This window comes from Peromyscus maniculatus, chromosome X (assembly GCF_049852395.1).
Source record: "Peromyscus maniculatus bairdii isolate BWxNUB_F1_BW_parent chromosome X, HU_Pman_BW_mat_3.1, whole genome shotgun sequence".
NCBI lineage: Eukaryota > Metazoa > Chordata > Mammalia > Rodentia > Cricetidae > Peromyscus > Peromyscus maniculatus.
The window spans coordinates 19439609-19458285 of NC_134875.1; the positions used below are offsets into that span (position 1 = coordinate 19439609).

Genomic DNA, 18677 nt, shown 5'->3' on the forward strand with positions numbered 1-18677 from the left:
AACCTGGAACTGCCTTTCTACCTAACCCAATCCACAACTATCCCACCTGCTCTACAATGCAACTCTTTTCATGACAATCTCTGCTATTGCACTAACAGGCTACAAATCAATGAAATGGAACTTGATGGCTTTGACCAGTTTTTCTTAAAATGGTCCAACTGTGACCATAAGCAATTACATTCACCCTTATACATAAGCACCCCAACTCTGCCACCTCATAAGTTAAGTACTGTCAAGTTTCTTTTTAAAACACCAGTCCTCCCCCTCTTTCCAGTATGTATATAGGTAGAAAAATAAATGAAGTCAGCATTCTTTATGTCTCTCTAGAATAAGCTGTGACTCAAATAACAGTGAGTAGTTATTTGCAAGGCTATAATTTTTTTAATGACAGATTTTCCTAAAAGAAACCACTATTACATCTTTCCAAGTACTCCAAGGGAAAACAAAAAGCACATAAAGATTAGAAGTCTAGTACTTTAACAGCACACTGCCAAACACAGACTAGGATAAATGCCAAGAGATCTTAAAAAATAACTCTGAAAGATGCAATGTTCAAGTCAATCAAACATGTAGGTTCCACAAACAACAGAAAAACAGGTCCAAGAGAGCAATTCACTCATGCATGATGGTAACTCAGACTGTACTTCATCAAAGTTCATTCAGGTCTTTAATTCCAATAGCTGTCTCAACAGAGATGGTTTTCTCTTTGCATGGGGATGTGTACACAGACGAGAGAGGGAAAAAATCTTCCAGATGAAGATGTAAGCACAACAGGCTTGGTTCCCCTTTGATAAAGTACTGAAGGCAGATTTAGTGGACTCAAGCATTATCAGTTTCCTTAATGACAAGTCTTATGCATGCGGAAAGAGACAGGTTACATAATTTGTCATGCTAAGTATTTATAGCCATTTTCATAATGTGAGCTCAGTAACCTGACGGAGTAAAAAGAGAGTAGTTAAATTACTATATACCCTTTTACAACTTGAATAACTGTGGGTCGGTGATGCTGACATTGAAAACCCCAACATACATTAAGAAGAAGAAATTATTTAGTGCATGAAGAGCCACACATCATATAAAATGCAGACTTCACAGGAGGAGTTCCTGCACAGCAGGAAAGTCTCTACCACTACCTACCAAATGGCCATGCCGACAGTCAAGGCTGCCACGAAGGGGACACCATTACAATTCCCTTAACATCTCAAGGAGTGTTCACAATGGCACAGAACCCTTCGGGAGGGTAAGTGCACGTTTTGTTTAGAAGGGTATTTTTCAGTGGAAAATTTGAATGTCACATAAGTAATCAATTTCCTCATTGGGTTAGATTTAAGGCAATTCTCCTCAGACCTGAATCAGAAACAGGTCAGAATCAGCATCCATCAAAAAGTATCCCCTTCCAAGTGTTCAATGTACCTTTAGGTATTTGCAGCACTACAAAATAGAAAACACTCTCATACGATGAATATGAAGTGAAAAAACCATCAAAAACCACCACATGGCAGCTTAGGTGTCTAACAGTAAAAAGGAACACGACAATGAAGACAACTACACCCACTTTACACAAAGCAGAATCCTTTCAAAGACACAGCAGAGCACTGTGTTTCTCTTACCGGCTGCCTTTGGTGCAGTACAGAACAATTATGGGTTCATAAGTTAATTTTTAACATCAACTACCGACTAACAAGTGACCACTAAACATCGTATGTTTAAAAATTTTACATTTTGCTCCTGTTTGGCTGCTAAAGAGCAGCGATTTAAATTGATATAAAAAACTTCGGATAACAAGGCTTACTATACACACAAAGAACATAATCGAAAATGAAGCAGCAATTACATTTCTTATTTCAACTTATCTGGTAGAGAATATTTACATATTTGGGAAGAGAGACCTCCAACACCACCAGCCTATTCCCCCATGTCCACATGCTCCAGTGCCCCCAAAGCTGTAACAAGTGCCCTGAACTCTATACACCTATACTTTGGCTAAGCCAGCTGGATGCAATTCCTATGGTCTTGGTGTGAAAGCAAAGAAATAAGGTCTTGGAGGTCATTTGTAGCCTTCTTTCTCAGAGCATCAATGTACTGTAGTCAGGAAATCTGTTCTTTCACATCAATGGGGGAAAAACATCCCCCACACTTCAGTCCCCAACCTGAATGGGGTGAGATCAAAATGCCATCAGCTCCTTGCACCACAAAGGGCCACCAGAGAAAAGGGAAAGAAAAAAGTCATGACAAAGGCAGCAGCAATCAACAAAAGTTTTCCAACAAAGGAACCTCTCCTCCTTAGATTCCCCAGGGAATAACGGCTCCCCCTTCTCTCCCCCTTCCCTTCCCTCCCCCTGCCACACACAAATTAATTCACATCACAAGAACTTAGTACTCTGGTTAAATGTCAGATAAATATAAGAGAGGGTCAATCTGTCACTTTTATACTTTAACTGAAATATTAAACTAACAGAACACACAACATTACTGTGAAAGTAACTTTCTAAAACAGATCCGGCCAATGTAGTGCAGCCAGCACAACTTAAGAGGACAGACTGTTCACAATCTGCCTTGTACAGGGTATTTATATTCTTCCTATGCCATATAAATAGCATTTATATAGCTTACACATTCGGAGACATGCACTAGGACTTGTAGGTAGTACACATTTCTTCACAATCACATGTGCAAAGTTTACAAACCACTAAGTGAGCATTAGAAAGCTTAGGCTGGACTGTGTCTTGTATCATCTAATGAATTTAGCGCAGGTTCAGAATCATCCATCGGAAGAACCAGGCGTGTTCCACGAATGACTAGTTCGTGGTCCCCAAATGTAAGCTCCCGATCCAAAGCATCTTCAGAATTGTTGCCCATAAATCTCCTTGGGGCACTGGCTGTTGCGGAGTCAGTGTTCACAGTAGAATCCCCATACGTCAAACTGATATCACCATCATTGAGAATAAGATCAGAGTCATCATCTTTCAATTGCTCCTGGTTCTAAATGCAAACAATATAAGGTTTAAGAGTTGTTAAGCAGTGCAAGAAAATCCAAGCCAGGCAAGGTGGTAAGGTAAGCCCAGCTCTTCCGAGATCATTTCCACACGGGGATAATCTGAGCACCCCCTATTTAAAATGTCTCGGTGGTAGCCCACCATACTTGCTAGAAAATCGTGAGCCCTAACCTCGCCTTACAAGACAACGTGACTTGTTCCTTTCAGCTTCGTCTCCCCTAACCAGCAGCCTTCCTGCAGGATGGACTGCTGTGCTGCCAGCCATCCCACTCTCCAGTCCTTCTCTCACCTCTCCCTCATCAGGCATGCTGTCCCTCCTATCCCTTGCAAGTCCCAGGTCCCTGCTCCTGGCTTTCTCTTGACAGTCTCCTTGGATTTTTCTGCTCTACATTAGGTGTCCATCCTGTGTGCTCCCACAGCATCTGGTCCTTGGCCCTGTGTTTGCAAGTAGCACTCGCTCTTGCACATTATCCGTTTGCCCTCATGGGTCTTAGAGTCTGGGCCCGGGAGCAGGGGAACACACAAATGAGGTTACGATACAAGGCTAAGTGCTTCTTAGTCCAACCACACAACACATTATGGCATATGGAGACACATGGAATCTCTTGCCACACGGTTGTTTTCCAGGTTCACAAGCTTTTGTTCTAATGGGAAAAAAGTTTCCAAAACACTATACCTAATACAGTGCTATAAAATGGGCGAAAGTCAACAATATATAGTCCCCTTTGGCAAAGAAAAAAAAAACCAATGTATGTGGGTAGACAAATGTCATTCAACATAAGTGCTCGATGGTGCTGCTGGTGAATTTTATTTTTGTTTGTGCTTCTGGTATCAAAAATTAACTATTACTAGAAAGATCCTCAAATGCTCAAAGATTAAAATACAAAAGGCCAATTGAAAGAAACAAGTCCATAGCCACCAATCAGCCGAAATCACTTCCTGTCTAATATTTAACTAGTAACAACAAATCTAGCTAGTGTCTGCCATTTGGTTAAAACAAAGTTTTGTAGCTCCTTTGCATGTCAGTGGGGGCTCTTTAGCATTTCCTGATTAATGTTTTCTTTAAGTTTGAGGTCCGGAAAAAAACGTAAAAGGCACATTCCTTTTGATCTAGTAACAGCCCTTGAAAATCAATTCTACATACTTTTCATTTATGTCCTTGAACAAATTTATATGTAAAAGTATATTAAATGCAGACAGTCACCCTGAATGCTGTTTGCGATAGCATAAACAGCACAGGGACACACTCACAGCAAAATGACACCCAGTGCTGAGGAAGGCAGAGACTGGGGGAAGCATCTAAACAGCAAGGGATGCCAAGGATGGACAGCAAAGAATCGGACACCCAGAGAGAGGCCTGGGGGGAAGCAATATCGTCTCTATCTTAACCTCAGACTTCTAGCCTCAACTGTAAACACTTTGTGTTCCGAAGCCACTCAGTCTGTCACAGCAGCCCCAGGGCACTCAGATAGTGATGTGTTGTATTGGTACCTGTATCTACCATAGTTGTTTCATTTTTGTTTGTGGGTTTTTAATGGTTGTTGGCGGCAGGTTTTTGTTCGTTTGTTATTGTTGTTTGAGACGGAGTCTCAGTTTAGCCCAGGCTAACTGCAAACTTGCTATGTGTCTGAAGATGAGCTTGGACTCCTCTACTACTGCCTCTACCTCCCAAGTGAGGGGATCATGGATATGTGCCATCATACCCGGGACACCACACACACACACACACACACACACACACACACACACACACACACACACACACACACACAGAGTTGTGGACCTGTTGGCTGTGGATGAGGTACATTATTGGGTCTCTGGAGTCAGAGCCAAGCCTCTGCCTGAAGCAACAAGACTACTATGTAGAGTCATGTGGCACAATGGAAAACAACAATAATTGCATGCAGAACCTGGGTTACATGGGAGGGAGACAAGGCAGCATGGAGTATTCTCCCCACACCACTAGCACAATCTGTCAAATGTACAGTGACTCAAAACAAAGCTCCTGGCTGCTACCCTGGCCCAGGTGCCATCCTCACACTGCCTACTGCTCCTTGACCCACTGTGGAATCTGCTCTAACAAACTACAAAGGAGGACACAACCAACTGAAAGGTCCAGGTCCACACTGCTTCACTACAGTTCCCACTAACTCAGGGTTCTAAATGCCACATTAAAGCAGCCAAAGTGGGGGGCATTGTCATAGGGAAGCACATCCAATGCCATCAAGTGTTTACATTTTAGCACAACTTTCACTTTCTTCTTGGTTTAATATTTCCCAAACCATCAACCATGATAGTCCATCGGGAAAATATATGGAATCTAGATTCTGTCTAGCTGTGTCTATACCCTCCAGCTATATGGACCAGACATGGATGCATTCCCCTAAAATCCCAAAGTTACAGATGTTAAATCACAGCCCATCTTTTGTATTTAACAGACATCAAAACTGTCCAGCAAAGCACAGTGTGATATGGCATACCATTTCATTCTGATTTCCTTTCCTTTGGAGGAAAAGTTCCATAATACCACATTTTTGGTTGAAATAAATGTCATGAAATCTAAGAGAAATTGTTTGGGAATCCTCTCAGCTGAACTGTGATGAGCCTAATGAAGACACGGAAACATCCCACTGCTGAAGTCAGGCCCCATACTGCAAATAAATTAAAGCTGGCATGGAAATAGAATGACATATTCAAATTATCTGCTGTAAGATAAGGAATTAGTCTATTTTCAAAGGGTGTTAGCTCTGTTTACACATTTCAGTACATTTTCTACGTGAACAAAATATGCTTAAATTCCCTCTCATAGACTGTATACCTCAAAGATCAAGAAATTCAAACCAAAATAAAACCAGAAGTCTAACCCATAGAACAGCTAAACTGAACTTGCTAAAGAACTCAATTAGTGCGGAAAATCCACTTCCTTTGTTTGGAAGAAGGTAGTGCATGCCTGTAATACCAGTTTGAGGCCAGCCTGGGCTATACAGCAAGAACCTGCCTCAAGACAACAGCAGGAAGGAAATAAACAAATGCCACTTACTTCATATGCTTGAGGGCTGGTGAGGCACCTGGCGATGGGCCCACAGCAGGCCGGGAGTGTGGTAGTGAGAGGAGGCCCACTGTGCGTCAGCAGGGGCTTCAGGTAGCTGTGCAGGCATGGTTAAGGAAGGGCGCACTCATTTCTGTACATATTTAAGAGAGTAAGGAACTTGTTGTCACAGTGGTGCTGGGGAGCAAACCCAGGGCCTTGCACGTGCTATGCAAGTGCTCTACTTGCTCCTAAATGACACCTACCTCAGCCTCAAATAACACCCTTTCAGATGATCACTGCCGCAGCATGCTGACCTCTTCAGAGGCTGCCAAACAGGCACATCTCATTGCCGCCATATGACAGCAGTGAGGCAGCAGAGGGAGGAGACCTTTTCACTATCCTGATTTCACAGACAGGAACACTGACTGACACACAGAGCGGTCAATGATCCACCTGAAGTCACACAATGAAGGGAATGGGGACATATCTGCTAGCTGATCCTGGTCTGACTTTGACTCGTGAGCCTGTTGAAGGACATCCCATTGCTTTTCTGCTTTTAGGGATTGAAGGAACACAAGCGCATCCTGAGTTTGGTACTGCAGAAACTAAAAAAGAAAGTAAGGATGATGTTCACAGGGAAGAAGAAATATTGCAGTAGCATACACTAAAGAAAATGGCTTTGCTCATTTAGTATGGATTCTGAGGGACCCTGAATGCTCTGACTTGAATTTCTTTATCATGCTGCTTTACTTCCTACAAACCTCAAAGGAGGTGAAGGAGGAAAGAAAAAGGAAATCCCAAGACTTACAAAAAACAACAACAACTAAACGACATCTCATGAACTCCTATATCATAGATCCTCATTTGATCAGATTTGGTAATTCATGGTAACTGGAAGAGAAAAGAGGAAAACACAAGGAAAAGAATGGGGAAAGGCCATTGTAAAATGAGAACCCGGGGCATGTAGCTTAGAGATGGAGCACTTGCCTAGCATGTTTAAGGCCCTGGGGTCAATCTCCACAACATACAAGAGTTATTAGCTCTACATAGTGGTGCATACCTGTGATCCCAATGTTTGGAAGGCTCAAGTGGGAGGAGTGTGAATTCAAAGGCACACTACACAGCAACATCACCTCAAAAACAATTTTAAAGACAAAATTTTGAGGCTAGCAAGATGGTTCAGAGGGTGAAGGCACTTGCCAACAAGTCTGACAACCTGAGTTCTACCCCTAGTATCCACACGGTAGCAGAGAATTGACTCCTGCAGTTTGTCCTCTGATCTCCGTAGCATATTCCTCCCAACACACACACACACACACACACACACACACACACACACACACACACACACACACACACACACATACATCTTTAAAAGGCAACATTCACACATGTCTATATTAATAAATTCTATGTAAAGATTAAAGCTCTCTCTATAAACACACTCTGTCTACACAAAGCCACTATAAACAGAAATGATAAATTCTCAGAATGCTGATATAAAAATGAGCAAGGCTCTGTCTAGTAGTACTGAATAGGGATTTGTTATATCAATCACCAAACAATCTGCCAAAAGAAAATTCTAAAGAGTTCTGTGCCTAATAGAGAAATAAAGAAAAGGCTGGGCATGGGGAAACATGCCTGTATGCCCAGCACTCAGAGGGCAGACATGGAAGGATCATAAGTTTAGGCTAGCCTGGGATAACTAGGGAGGCTTTGTCAACAACAACAAAAGAAGGACTGAGGCAGACTGCTTCTCTAGTATGCACAATGCCCTAGATTTGAACTCCAGCTCACTGAATATGGTTACCATAGCCTTCTGGATAAATGACACAGATGCCAGTGAAGAGCAAAGACACAAAAAGAATAAATATGATCTACTGAAGTGAAAATCAAAATCAGGAATACCTAATTCATGCTGGTGGTACTCAGAATCAGTTACTCTTTTGTGGGGCATGTTAGGGAAGAGAACACAAGGCACCTTCTACTGAGCTATAAATACACAAATATTTATATGGACAGTAAGTACACAGGGATAAATGGTCAAAATTCATTAAACTGTATTCTTAATGTTCACATACGTTGTATGTCACTATATTTAAATTATAACTCTATGGTAACAATCTGGTTAAACAGAGGAGCTGAAATCTAGACTGATGAATAATTAATTCTACCAGGGCTCTGGGCATTAAAATGACTAGAGTTTAGTCTTTGGTGTTTACTCCTACACAATCACACAGGAAACTAAGCTCTTTTTCTAAATTGGAATCACTTAAATTATTTTGTGAATGTAGAAAATGTACATTTTATTCTAGAGAACTAAAAAATGTTAAATAGGAGGCATGAAAAAGCCTCAAGAGATATGGGAATGGAATATATCCAAGATGCTGGTAATGGAGCCAAAAGTACTGACATAATCTTTAAACAATTTAAAAAACCCAGGCTCTCACACCCTAATGGGAGCCTTAATGCCACAGATATGCTTGAATTTTTGTATGCACATGGCAATTTAATTTAAAGTACTTGCAAAAAATGGAGGTGAAAATCTAGTAAACAGAATATAGCAAGAAATGGCTTCTAATCATGAAGGCAGGTGTATTTTTCCAAACATACAAAGTTTTTTTTAATCACAAAAGCATTCTGAACAGAGAGGATTTGGTCTTTGGAAAGGCTGAGGGAAAAAAGATACACTCTCCCTTACCCCAGAGGGGAAGGCGGCTTCTAGAGAAGTGATGTGTCAAGCACTCTGCATGTCCTTTCGACCTCGTGCTTTCCCCAAAGACTTCCACCCCAACAAGCACACGGACAAGCAAGGGATACTCTCACAGAATCCTCCAAATCATCTCAAGGACATCAACTACTAAAGGTTCCTCAATAAAGAAGTCCATATCTAAACAATTAGCCATGTCATTTAGGCTCTGGGTTCCCTCCAGCCAGCCAGTTCGTAGGAGAACCAGGGCCAACCGCTTCCCTGGGTTCCCAAGGAATTCATTGGTGGGAATGGCCTGCTCCACTACACTTGTGGAGAGAGGCAGGTTTTACATTCTGCTTCAGGAAGGCAAAACAGCTGGTCTGGGGCTGCAGCTGTAGCTCAGTGGTAAAGTACATGCTTACCATGCACAAGTCACTGGGTTCATCCCCAGAATTCCCCCAACACACAGTGTGCACACATTCACACATCAAGTTGTTTCATTCAACTGCACTATCATGTTTTATCATTAAGGATACTTATGATCAAAGTTGTACCACATCCGAAAGAGCCAGGCACTCTCTGCTTTGGTAGTTCTCCTTTCATTTTCAGGAACACCCTGCAGACAGACAGACATAAATCAATACCAAAGATGCAGACAGGTTTATGTAGAGTCATTCCTTTGTAGAATCAGAAATAGAGCCTTCATGAAAGATGGTGTCCAACACGGAAAACATTAGACATTCGGTGGCTTGTATACTGCAGCTTTGGTATAGGATACTGAAAGGCTTTTCTAAGCATCTCTATGACTCAGGCAGCTTACTAATTTATGATTCTATTACCACTTAAAGGTCAATGTGGGGTCAATTAAAGAAAAGAAGGCCATGAATTTGAGAGGGAGAACAAGGAGGGGGTATACGGGAGAAGTTGAAGGGAGGAAAATGAAGTAGGGAAACAATAGAGAATTATATTATAATTTCAAAAATATAAAAAAATCAATGTGGGGCCTATGGAGATGTCTCTGTGAGAAAAGTACTTGCCATGCAAGCATGAAGACCTGAGTTCAAATCCTCAGAACCCACATGAAGCCAGGTACAGCAACATTGCTCTGTAACTCCTATGCTTATGGGGTGAGATAGGAAGTGAAGATGGGAGAATCTCTGGAAGCTCATAGACCAGCTAGACTGGTGTACATAGCAACCAACATCAAAGAGATCCTATTCTACTATACCCAAGGCTGCACTCACATGTACTGTGGCACATGCAGACTCCGACACACACACACACACACATAAACACATACACACAGATTAAAGAAAAGCCAGTAGAGGCTAATTAATTCACCTCCTCAACCTGAAAGATTTGCACTGTCGATGCAGTGGCACTTACAGAAGAAAACATCTCACCCTATATTTGGAGAGCTGTGTCATAGACTTCAAAAATAACTGGTGTTTTCAAAGTCGCTACTATGTTCAGAACACGGTGGCAAAATGAAAACACGGAAGCGCTCTGGCAGAACTCACTGGCTGGAGGGAGACTAACACAGCAAGCAGGCAGCTTCTGAAATAGCTTACAAAAGTATGACATGTCCTTATTCGTAATATGTATGGTCAGTAACTAGACAATTAGGCTAGCTAGCTCTAGTCCTGGATCCCTGACATTAACTAGTTGGGGCAAACCTCCTTCCTTCTCTGAACCTGAATTTCTTCACAGTATAACATGCAAGCAATACAGATTCCCAAAGACCCTTTCCAGAACTAATGTTCCATGGTTCTGTGATTTTCTAAGGACATAGAGCTTACAGTTTGGGTTTTGTCTCTTTCCTGCCCTCTCAATCTCCAAATAGCTTACTTTGCCCCTCAACATGAATCAACACATACACAAAAAACTATAAAAATATCTGAGAACACTGCATGTGCTCACAAGCACAAAAGAACTTCTGAACTTGCTTTTATATCATTAAGTTTCTCATGCCTTTACTTCTTATTTTCTTGTTTAATTTTTGGTGCTGGGGATGGCCAGGACCTCCTGCAAATTAATTACATATTCTACCAGTGAGCTATACTTCTAGCCCACGGAACTGCCTTATTTTAAAATTTTGCCTTCACTTTTTAAATTTCATTGTTATTACTACTACTACTTTTCGTATTGTATTATTATTATTATTATTATTATTATTATTATTATTATTACTACTACTACTACCACTACTATTATCATTTATTGGGTGTGTTAGAAGTCATTGTCTTCCAGCATGGGTTCCAGGGATTGAACTCGGGACATCAGACTTGCTCAGCATGCACTTTTACTCACTGAGCCATGTCGTTGGCCCTGCCTTCACTTCTTGAAAAACAAATCATGTACAGACCTTACCATATAACCACTGCACACCCTAAGCTCCATACTGACTAGAATGTTCCTTGAGCCTCATAATGGACTGAGTAAACAATGCAACTGAGATTTCCATGGAGTTTTTAATTTGTTAATTGTATTGATTTTCATCAGTGTGTGTGTGTGTGTGTGTGTGTGTGTGTGTGTGTATGCACGTGTGTGCACGTGTGTGCACACGCCACAGATGCAGGCGTTGGTTTGAGAACAACTCTGTAGAGTCACTTCTTTCATTCCATCCTTTCACAAGGGTTCCAGGGATCAGACTCAGGTTGTCAGGCTTTGCCAGCAAGCGCTTTTACCCAGTGGGCCATCTTGCTAATGTCTGTCCAAAGGGTTCCGAAAGCAATGGAAAAGTCTTTCTTTCTGTTTGCCATGACTGATAGTCACCTATCTGGCTCTTTCCCTTATTTCTCCTCTGTGGTGACAGGGGGAACAGGGCTGGTGGCAACATACTTGACTCAGGAGCTGTGTAAATATAATGTTTTATCACTACTGAGATGTAAGCACCTCTTGGACCTATCCCAGAAGCTTGGCTGGATGAAAAAGTATATAATCTGGTTCATCCGGGGAATTCTACTTTAAGATTCTGACCACAAAATGGGCAAGTACTTACTATATCACAAGCATACACGCACACAGTCATCGCTTAAAATTAGCACTTGGGAAATGAATTGAGTAAATGCTTTCTTTTAAAGCACACCCTGCAGAAAAAAATACACCACGGCTTGTTTCAGAAAACAACAGGAATTATGTTTCAAAAGATACCTTCTATCTTCAAAAACCTCACTTGTGATTTCTCATCTAAAGGGTAATGTGTAATAGAGAATCACTTATTCAGTGTTGCTCAGAAACCATTAAAAAGAGGGTGGAAAATACCATAAAGGGTGGTCATTCTCACAAGGGCAGACAGTTCTGCTGTGCTCAGTCCACAAGTCTGGAGATCATAGGAGCAGCTGAGACACTGACACTCGGAAGGAAGGAAGGAAGGAAGGAAGGAAGGGAGGGGCTGTGTTGAAAAGGCTGAGGCTTAGGTTAAGAGAGTGTAACCCCCCAAATATGCAGGGGGACCAGCTGGACACTCAGAAGATTCTAGGCAGTTCTCAAGGGCAGCTGCTGCTCATCCAATTGGAAAGTTGCACAGGAAGAGCAGCTGGAGTGGGGCTGACATCAGAGACAAGCCTTCATGCGCAACCCGAGTGGAAAAAGGCTGCCCGCGCCAGAGCCCTCGTTCAACACCCAGGAGCACTTAAGAGCCTATTCTCCTCGGTGGGAAAAGCCAGGACAGCCACAGATAGGAAAGCTGTCACCCTTGATAGCCACTTGCTGCCTAAACTATGGTTCTGTTTCATGGAGCAGGGAGAAAAGCCAGAAATGTCAGTTAAAAGCAGAGGCAAACAAAACAGTATCTACAGAGTGACACGAAGTCTAAGAGAGACTAAACACTGGGCAGAAATGCCAGGACAACACAAGCACATATTTACCAAATGGTCTTGGTCTGAATCAACACCAACCCTAAAGGAAAAACACAAAGAGCAAATGAGATTTTGGAAGCCAACAGAAGGTCTACTCATATTGTCAACTATTTTTCTCAACACAGAAGCTCCAGAATGGTTCATGTTCCCTCTTCTCTGCAGGCTGGGGTAGACATTTCTGGCACCTGTCCCTTTCTTTAGCAACAGCCTTGGGTCTAAGGCAAGCAGGGCAAATGTTCTATTCCTAAAACCCCACTTACCAGTTTCGGTAAAATAGCATTTCTTCTCTGAATGGTAGTCCACTCTAAGCGGTGAGGGAGAGAAACTGCCCAGTGAGAATGATTAGAAAGTTTCAAAAGCAAAGCTGGGCCACTGCTCTCACGGAAGCATTGTGAAGATGACAGAGGGCGTGCAGGTGCAGGGGACTGCAGGGTAACCGATGGACATCAGCCTTGGTTCTTGTAAGTCTTGTGTACCTACATCAAATTCCTCCTTCGGGCATCCCAGGGAACCACTCCATTAACCAGTTCTGGGTCTCCTCTCTAGTCTCGGACCTTGCCAACTCTGCCCTTTCTCCTGCCCTGCCGGTCAGGTCTCCTCTCCTTGCCATCCCTGATGTTCCAGCCCTCATTCTGACTCATGGGTTCTGTCGAGTAAGCCTTTCCAGCAGCCAGGCTCTCCCCCAGAGTTAACTGTGGATAGCATGGAACTCTGTAGGTCACTGCTTTCACAGGAGCTTCTGAGAACTGCACACAACCCTGAGGGTCATGTCTCAAGTCCTTTGCAGGACATTCAAATCTCTCTACACCCTAGTGGCCACCCTTTACTCCAGCCTACCTTGTCACCCCACTGCCAGTCATTTTCTTCCACGTGCCCCGTAACACCCTCACCATTCCTCTCCCCAGGCCCTGACAGCTGCAAGAGTCGATGCATTCTTTTTGCTCATGCCACTCACTCCCTCGGGTTGCAACTTGTGCCCCTCAGTTTTCTACTCATTTGTCAAATGCCGAAGTAGCTGCTCTATGCGACGTCCACACAGAATCACCACCCCTTTGTGCTTCTGTAGCACTAAGTTCTCTATTAGAAACACACATCACAGTACAGTGTAGTTATTTACCTGTCCGTCTCCCCAAAAAGACTGTGAGCTCCTTGAGGGTAAAGGCCATGTCTCAATTCATCTCTGTATCCCCAGAGTCTAGCATAGTACCTGACATACAATAGGTGCTCAAATGTTTATTGATTCGGTTACCAACCACAGACAGCACAGACAACACAGCAGTACAAGAAGCTGTTAGCAACATCTGCAAAGACAACACTCAAAGGAGGGAAATGATACAAAACTCTATCCGGAAGGCGAGGGAGTCATGGTCCAAGTATCTGAAAACAGGTGGCAATGGCCAGATTCAAAACTCAAACAAAGGTTCATTTTCACTTCGTTAAAAATGGCCAGACCCTGGTTACTAGCTTCCCTGTCACAGTGGACTCTCACCACATTTATGCATCTCAAGTGACATCTAGTGGTCTAGACGATAGAACATTTCAACATTCAAATGGCACATTACCCAGAACCAATGTAATAAACATTTACAGAGCACTTATTATTTGCCAGGCACTGCGCTAGGCACAGGGCATAGACATGAATTAAACACGGTCCCTGTCCTCAAGGAGCTCACAGACTAGTGGGGAAACAGAGTTTGCTGTGGAGGCAGGATGGGTTCAGGACTACCCCAGGATAATTTCTAGCTATGTGAGCTCAATCAGGCTATGTGGCCCTAAGGACTGTAATTCTGTCACCCCGGAAATCGGGTTAGTGTCACCACAAAGTGTTGCTGCAAGGATTAAATGGGAGAATGTATTGAGACACTTGATGCATCACTAGCGCTAAGTGGTAGGTAGCTCTTCTGGCAATACAGCATTACAAGGATGAATGGGATAATGGGTGGGATAGACAGACCCAACGCTGCACAGCAACTCTAAGGAAAAGGAACGGGGGAGGGGGAGGAGGAAGGGTGGTTTTGTCAATTCCTAAGAAGGAAAGAGAATCCCAGGCCAACCTAAGGCTTGGAGTCAAAGAAATGCAAAGCATGTGTGCCAGCGAAACCCTAGGGTGCCAAATGTGACTGTCACCAATTATGTGAAAGGATGCAAGCAGATCAATTCACTGGGGATCCACTGCTCCCAAGACAGAGGACATGATTGTCATACACTGGAAATTAGATCACGTCACTCCTTGCTTTACTATCCTCACGATTTCCTCTGTATTTTCAAATTCAAAGTCTTCACTATAACCACAAGACTACGACAGGAGGGACAAACTACAGCCCTCATGCACCTCCAGTGGTAAAGACGGTCTGGATGGAGCCCAGCCATACTATGTGATTTCAGATCACCCGTGGCTGCCTGTGACACCAGCTCTGGCTGGCTGAGACAGATCACACGCCTGGGGAGTCTAAACTCGTTGCTTCTGGCCCTTCACAGGGAGTTTTCAGAGTTCTGACCCTTAGGGTCTTGTCCACCTTTTTTTTTTTTTTCTACTTACCATTTGATCACTCTCATCATGTAAGCTTTTCTTTCTCTGTGTCAAACAGGCCACATCTGCTCCTGCCTTGGGCCTTTGCTGCTCGACTGCTCTGTCTGGACTGCTCTTCCTGGTCGTCGTTGAACTGGCAGGGTCTTGCCACTCAGACTGAGCTCAAATATAACCTTCCCAAGAGACCTTCCCTGGCTTCTTCATATTATATATCTCACATTCCCAGTCGCCATCACCGCATCTTAATTTCCATCACATTTAGCATCATCTAAAACTGTCATGCTCATTTATTTATGTACTAGGTTTTGTAAAACCACTTTCCCCCTAAATGGGAACAGAGACCTCTTCTGTCTTTTTACTGCCACTGTCCTTTTGAATAAGGCTACTTCATTTTAGCACTACTGACATTTGGGGCAGGTCTAGACAGCAGCCAATTCTGTACCCTGTAGGATGGATGCTAAACAGGGTGCTGGACTCTGTCTACTAGATAGCAACAGCAGTCCCTTCTCCTAGTTGTGACTGTCAAAAATGTCTCCAAATATTGTCAATTATCCCCTGAGGAGATAAAATAATCTGCTAAGAACCAGTGAGTTGGAAGTTGAAACAAGGAGTGTCCACCAAACTGTTAGTGCTCAGTAAATATTTACTGAGTGACTGTGTAAAAGGCACACTTGAAATGTGGTGCAAAGAGCTTTGCAGATACTACTAGCTCACCAAATCCTCACAATTAATTCCAGGAAACAGGTGTCATGCCACAGATGTAGAAACTGAGGCTCTGAATAGTCAAAGGCCTTGCCCACAATTAAGAAGAAAAGATCAAGAATGTAAAGGTTAAGTTGGTGTGTACACAAATATTCAACAATCCCAACTCATCAGCAATTTCAAAACTACACCACTAAAAAGCTGGAGGAAGAGAAGAAATGCTTAACATTATAGCCTTTGCCTTTCCTCCCAAATATAGGTAGGAAAGAAAAAACAACTTTTTAGGCTTTAAATGCCAACAGAAAGATAAACTAATAATAATTACAGTAATAGTAAATGCCATGAAAACAATGACATTTTCTATTTATGTTAATTATTAAGAATTTACTAACAGTTAAAATAGAGAAAATGGAAAATTTGTGATATAACTATTAAGTAAATGTGATAAATAACATTTTAAGCCAATACATGTTTAGAAAAATTAAAGCAACAATTGAGTTAAAATATAAAAATTAAGAGTATATGTTTCACAACTCTTTGGCAGGCTAGTCTTCAGCACATCCAATAAACTATCCAGTAAGGACCATAAAAATCTATAGCCTCATTTGAGAGCGGGAGGACATGGGAGGGGTTGGAGGGTACCTGGGAGGGACTTAGAGGGAGGAAAGTGATATACTTCTATTTCAATTAGAAACGTATTTAAAAATTAACATAAACCTCTGTTCACAAACAACCCAAGACACTGCAATAGAACAAGAAACCAAGAAGTAGTCTAAAACTACAAGGCAGTGGATATAATTAAGCTTCCAATTGTGCTGCAAGGTAGGCAAGATGGGGCCAGCCAGGGAGCTTTCAAATCCGGGATGTAAAGAAAACTCAGTAGGAGTAGGTGGGATTTTCTTTTCTCCTTTGAGGAGGATGGTAAAGCATGGGAATTTTGTTTGCTCTGTGTAGAGGGCAGTAAGGGGAACAAAAGTGATTCTCCGTTGATGAGTATTAGTTCTTCTAAGCTAGCTCACATTTTGTTTTACTCTCCCGGTTACAAGCTTTTGAGAAAAGAAAGGAGTTTACTTCTTTCAAAATTTACCACACTTATTTCTTGATGCACCTTGTCTGAAGGAACTAAGAACAGAGGCTCCTCTGTCTACCATTTAATTATCTGTATGATATTGAACAATTAACAACCTTTTAAAGCCTATATTCTTTATAAAACAGATATTATGATTAGATAAACATGTTAAACACACTTAACAAAATGCCTGGCACATAGTAGGTGCTTAATAAATGTTAAGCCCTCTTACAAGTAGTAAGTAGGATTATAAGAACATTATTGGATGTATAAAAGCATATGCTGCACTATATTATCTGCTATACACAGAAATAGCACAAAAATTAGAAGAAAGGGATTTGAATAGTAAAGAGGGATTAAGACATTAATAACATTCATTGTGTAATTAAGGGCTAGCTTGTCTTTGCAATGTTAAAAGGCATAATAGAAAGTAAAAGAAACAAATGATAGATTCTCTATTAGGTGAAACACTGATTTTCCGAATGAGGCCCATATACCCTGGAAGCTTGGTAGCTTTTAACATCTATGGCGTTTCAGCCAAACACAGAACTACAATCCACAAAGGCTTCAGACACAAGCTGCTGTATCCATGGAAACAAATGCAGAAACTCGAGGTACAAGACAGCGTTCAAACTGAATACATTAAGCAGTACACACTGAAGACCATGACTACATCACTTTGGCCTTGGTAGGTTTGTTAGGTTAGAAATGGTGCTGATCAGAAAGATGAAAAAGAATGATAATATCTATGATTGATTAGATTTGGGGTAAAATGGACTCTCACACACTGCCGATGGATTGAATTTGGTAATCTTATCGAAAGCCCTAAATACATACATATCTTATGGATTAATCAATTCCACTTCTGGAAATACATCCTAGAGAAATAATTAAACAAGAGTAGGGTGGCACATTGGCTTCAGAGCATTCATTTTTTAAAAGTAACAGCAAAACCCTCAGATGGAAATAGCTACAGCCTAAAAACAATATAAAACTACAACAACAGGGATTTGGTTAAATTAGCCAGGACTCATACAGCTATTCAAATAATATGAAGATATTTACCAGGGCAAATGCCCATGCTGTGATACATTTTCTTCTATTATCACATTTTAAAACCAGTTTAGAAGAGCACTTTAGTGTTGCCCTTTTCCTAAAATGCATAGCAAAGGTCTGGGATGCTAACCTTCAGAGCAGTAATAATGCTTTTCAGTTCTTTTTCTTACAGTTTCTTTTTTCTATATTATGCTATGCACTTTTTAAGAAGGAAAAATGAAAACAGATTTGACAAAGCTTAAAATCTCCTCATGACTAAAAACGAAAGTAAACTGAATTAAAATGGAATATGAAAATGAGGTCCTCCATTCCTACTTACCTTATATGCAGGCATGACAACATGGCAGTAGTGCCACCACCAAATACCCACACAGTAAAAAATACAATCAGAAGTGTGGTGCTGAACATCATTTGCCGTGCGTAAGTGGCAGTGTCACGAATGGCCAAGGCAAATGCCATCGCACCACGAAGGCCTACAGGGAATAGAAGAGAGATTTCTTCAATAGCTCATCGCCAGTGTAGACTATATAAATAAACTCAGAGATATAAAACATAACCTCCTCGGGCGGTGGTGGCTCACGCCTTTAGTCCCAGCACTCGAGAGGCAGAGCCAGGCGGATCTCTGTTAGTTCGAGGCCAACCTGGTCTACAGAGCGAGATCCAGGACAGGCACCAAAACAACACAGAAAAATCTTGTCTCAAAAAAAAAAAAACCCACAAACAAACAAACAAAAACCCATA

The 18677-nt window shown here is 41.9% G+C and overlaps 1 protein-coding gene across 4 annotated transcripts in view; it reads right to left on the reverse strand.

Moving 5' to 3' along the window:
• Positions 1-358: 358 nt before the first annotated feature.
• Positions 359-18677, reverse strand: part of Slc9a6 (solute carrier family 9 member A6) — a 62661-nt gene continuing 44342 nt past the window's right edge. For 2 of the 4 annotated variants that reach the window (XM_015985588.3, XM_015985587.3), the window contains 6 exons: positions 18256-18409; positions 13697-13786; positions 12589-12619; positions 9256-9335; positions 6037-6142; positions 359-2982 (listed from right to left, as the gene is read on the reverse strand). In XM_015985588.3, coding sequence (XP_015841074.1) covers positions 2710-2982; positions 6037-6142; positions 9256-9335; positions 12589-12619; positions 13697-13786; positions 18256-18409 — 734 coding nt within the window. In that variant the 3' untranslated portion in view covers positions 359-2709. The remainder of the gene's footprint in view (positions 2983-6036; positions 6143-9255; positions 9336-12588; positions 12620-13696; positions 13787-18255; positions 18410-18677) is intronic. The other 2 variants (XM_076562034.1, XM_006991980.4) reach the window with 1 other exon arrangement.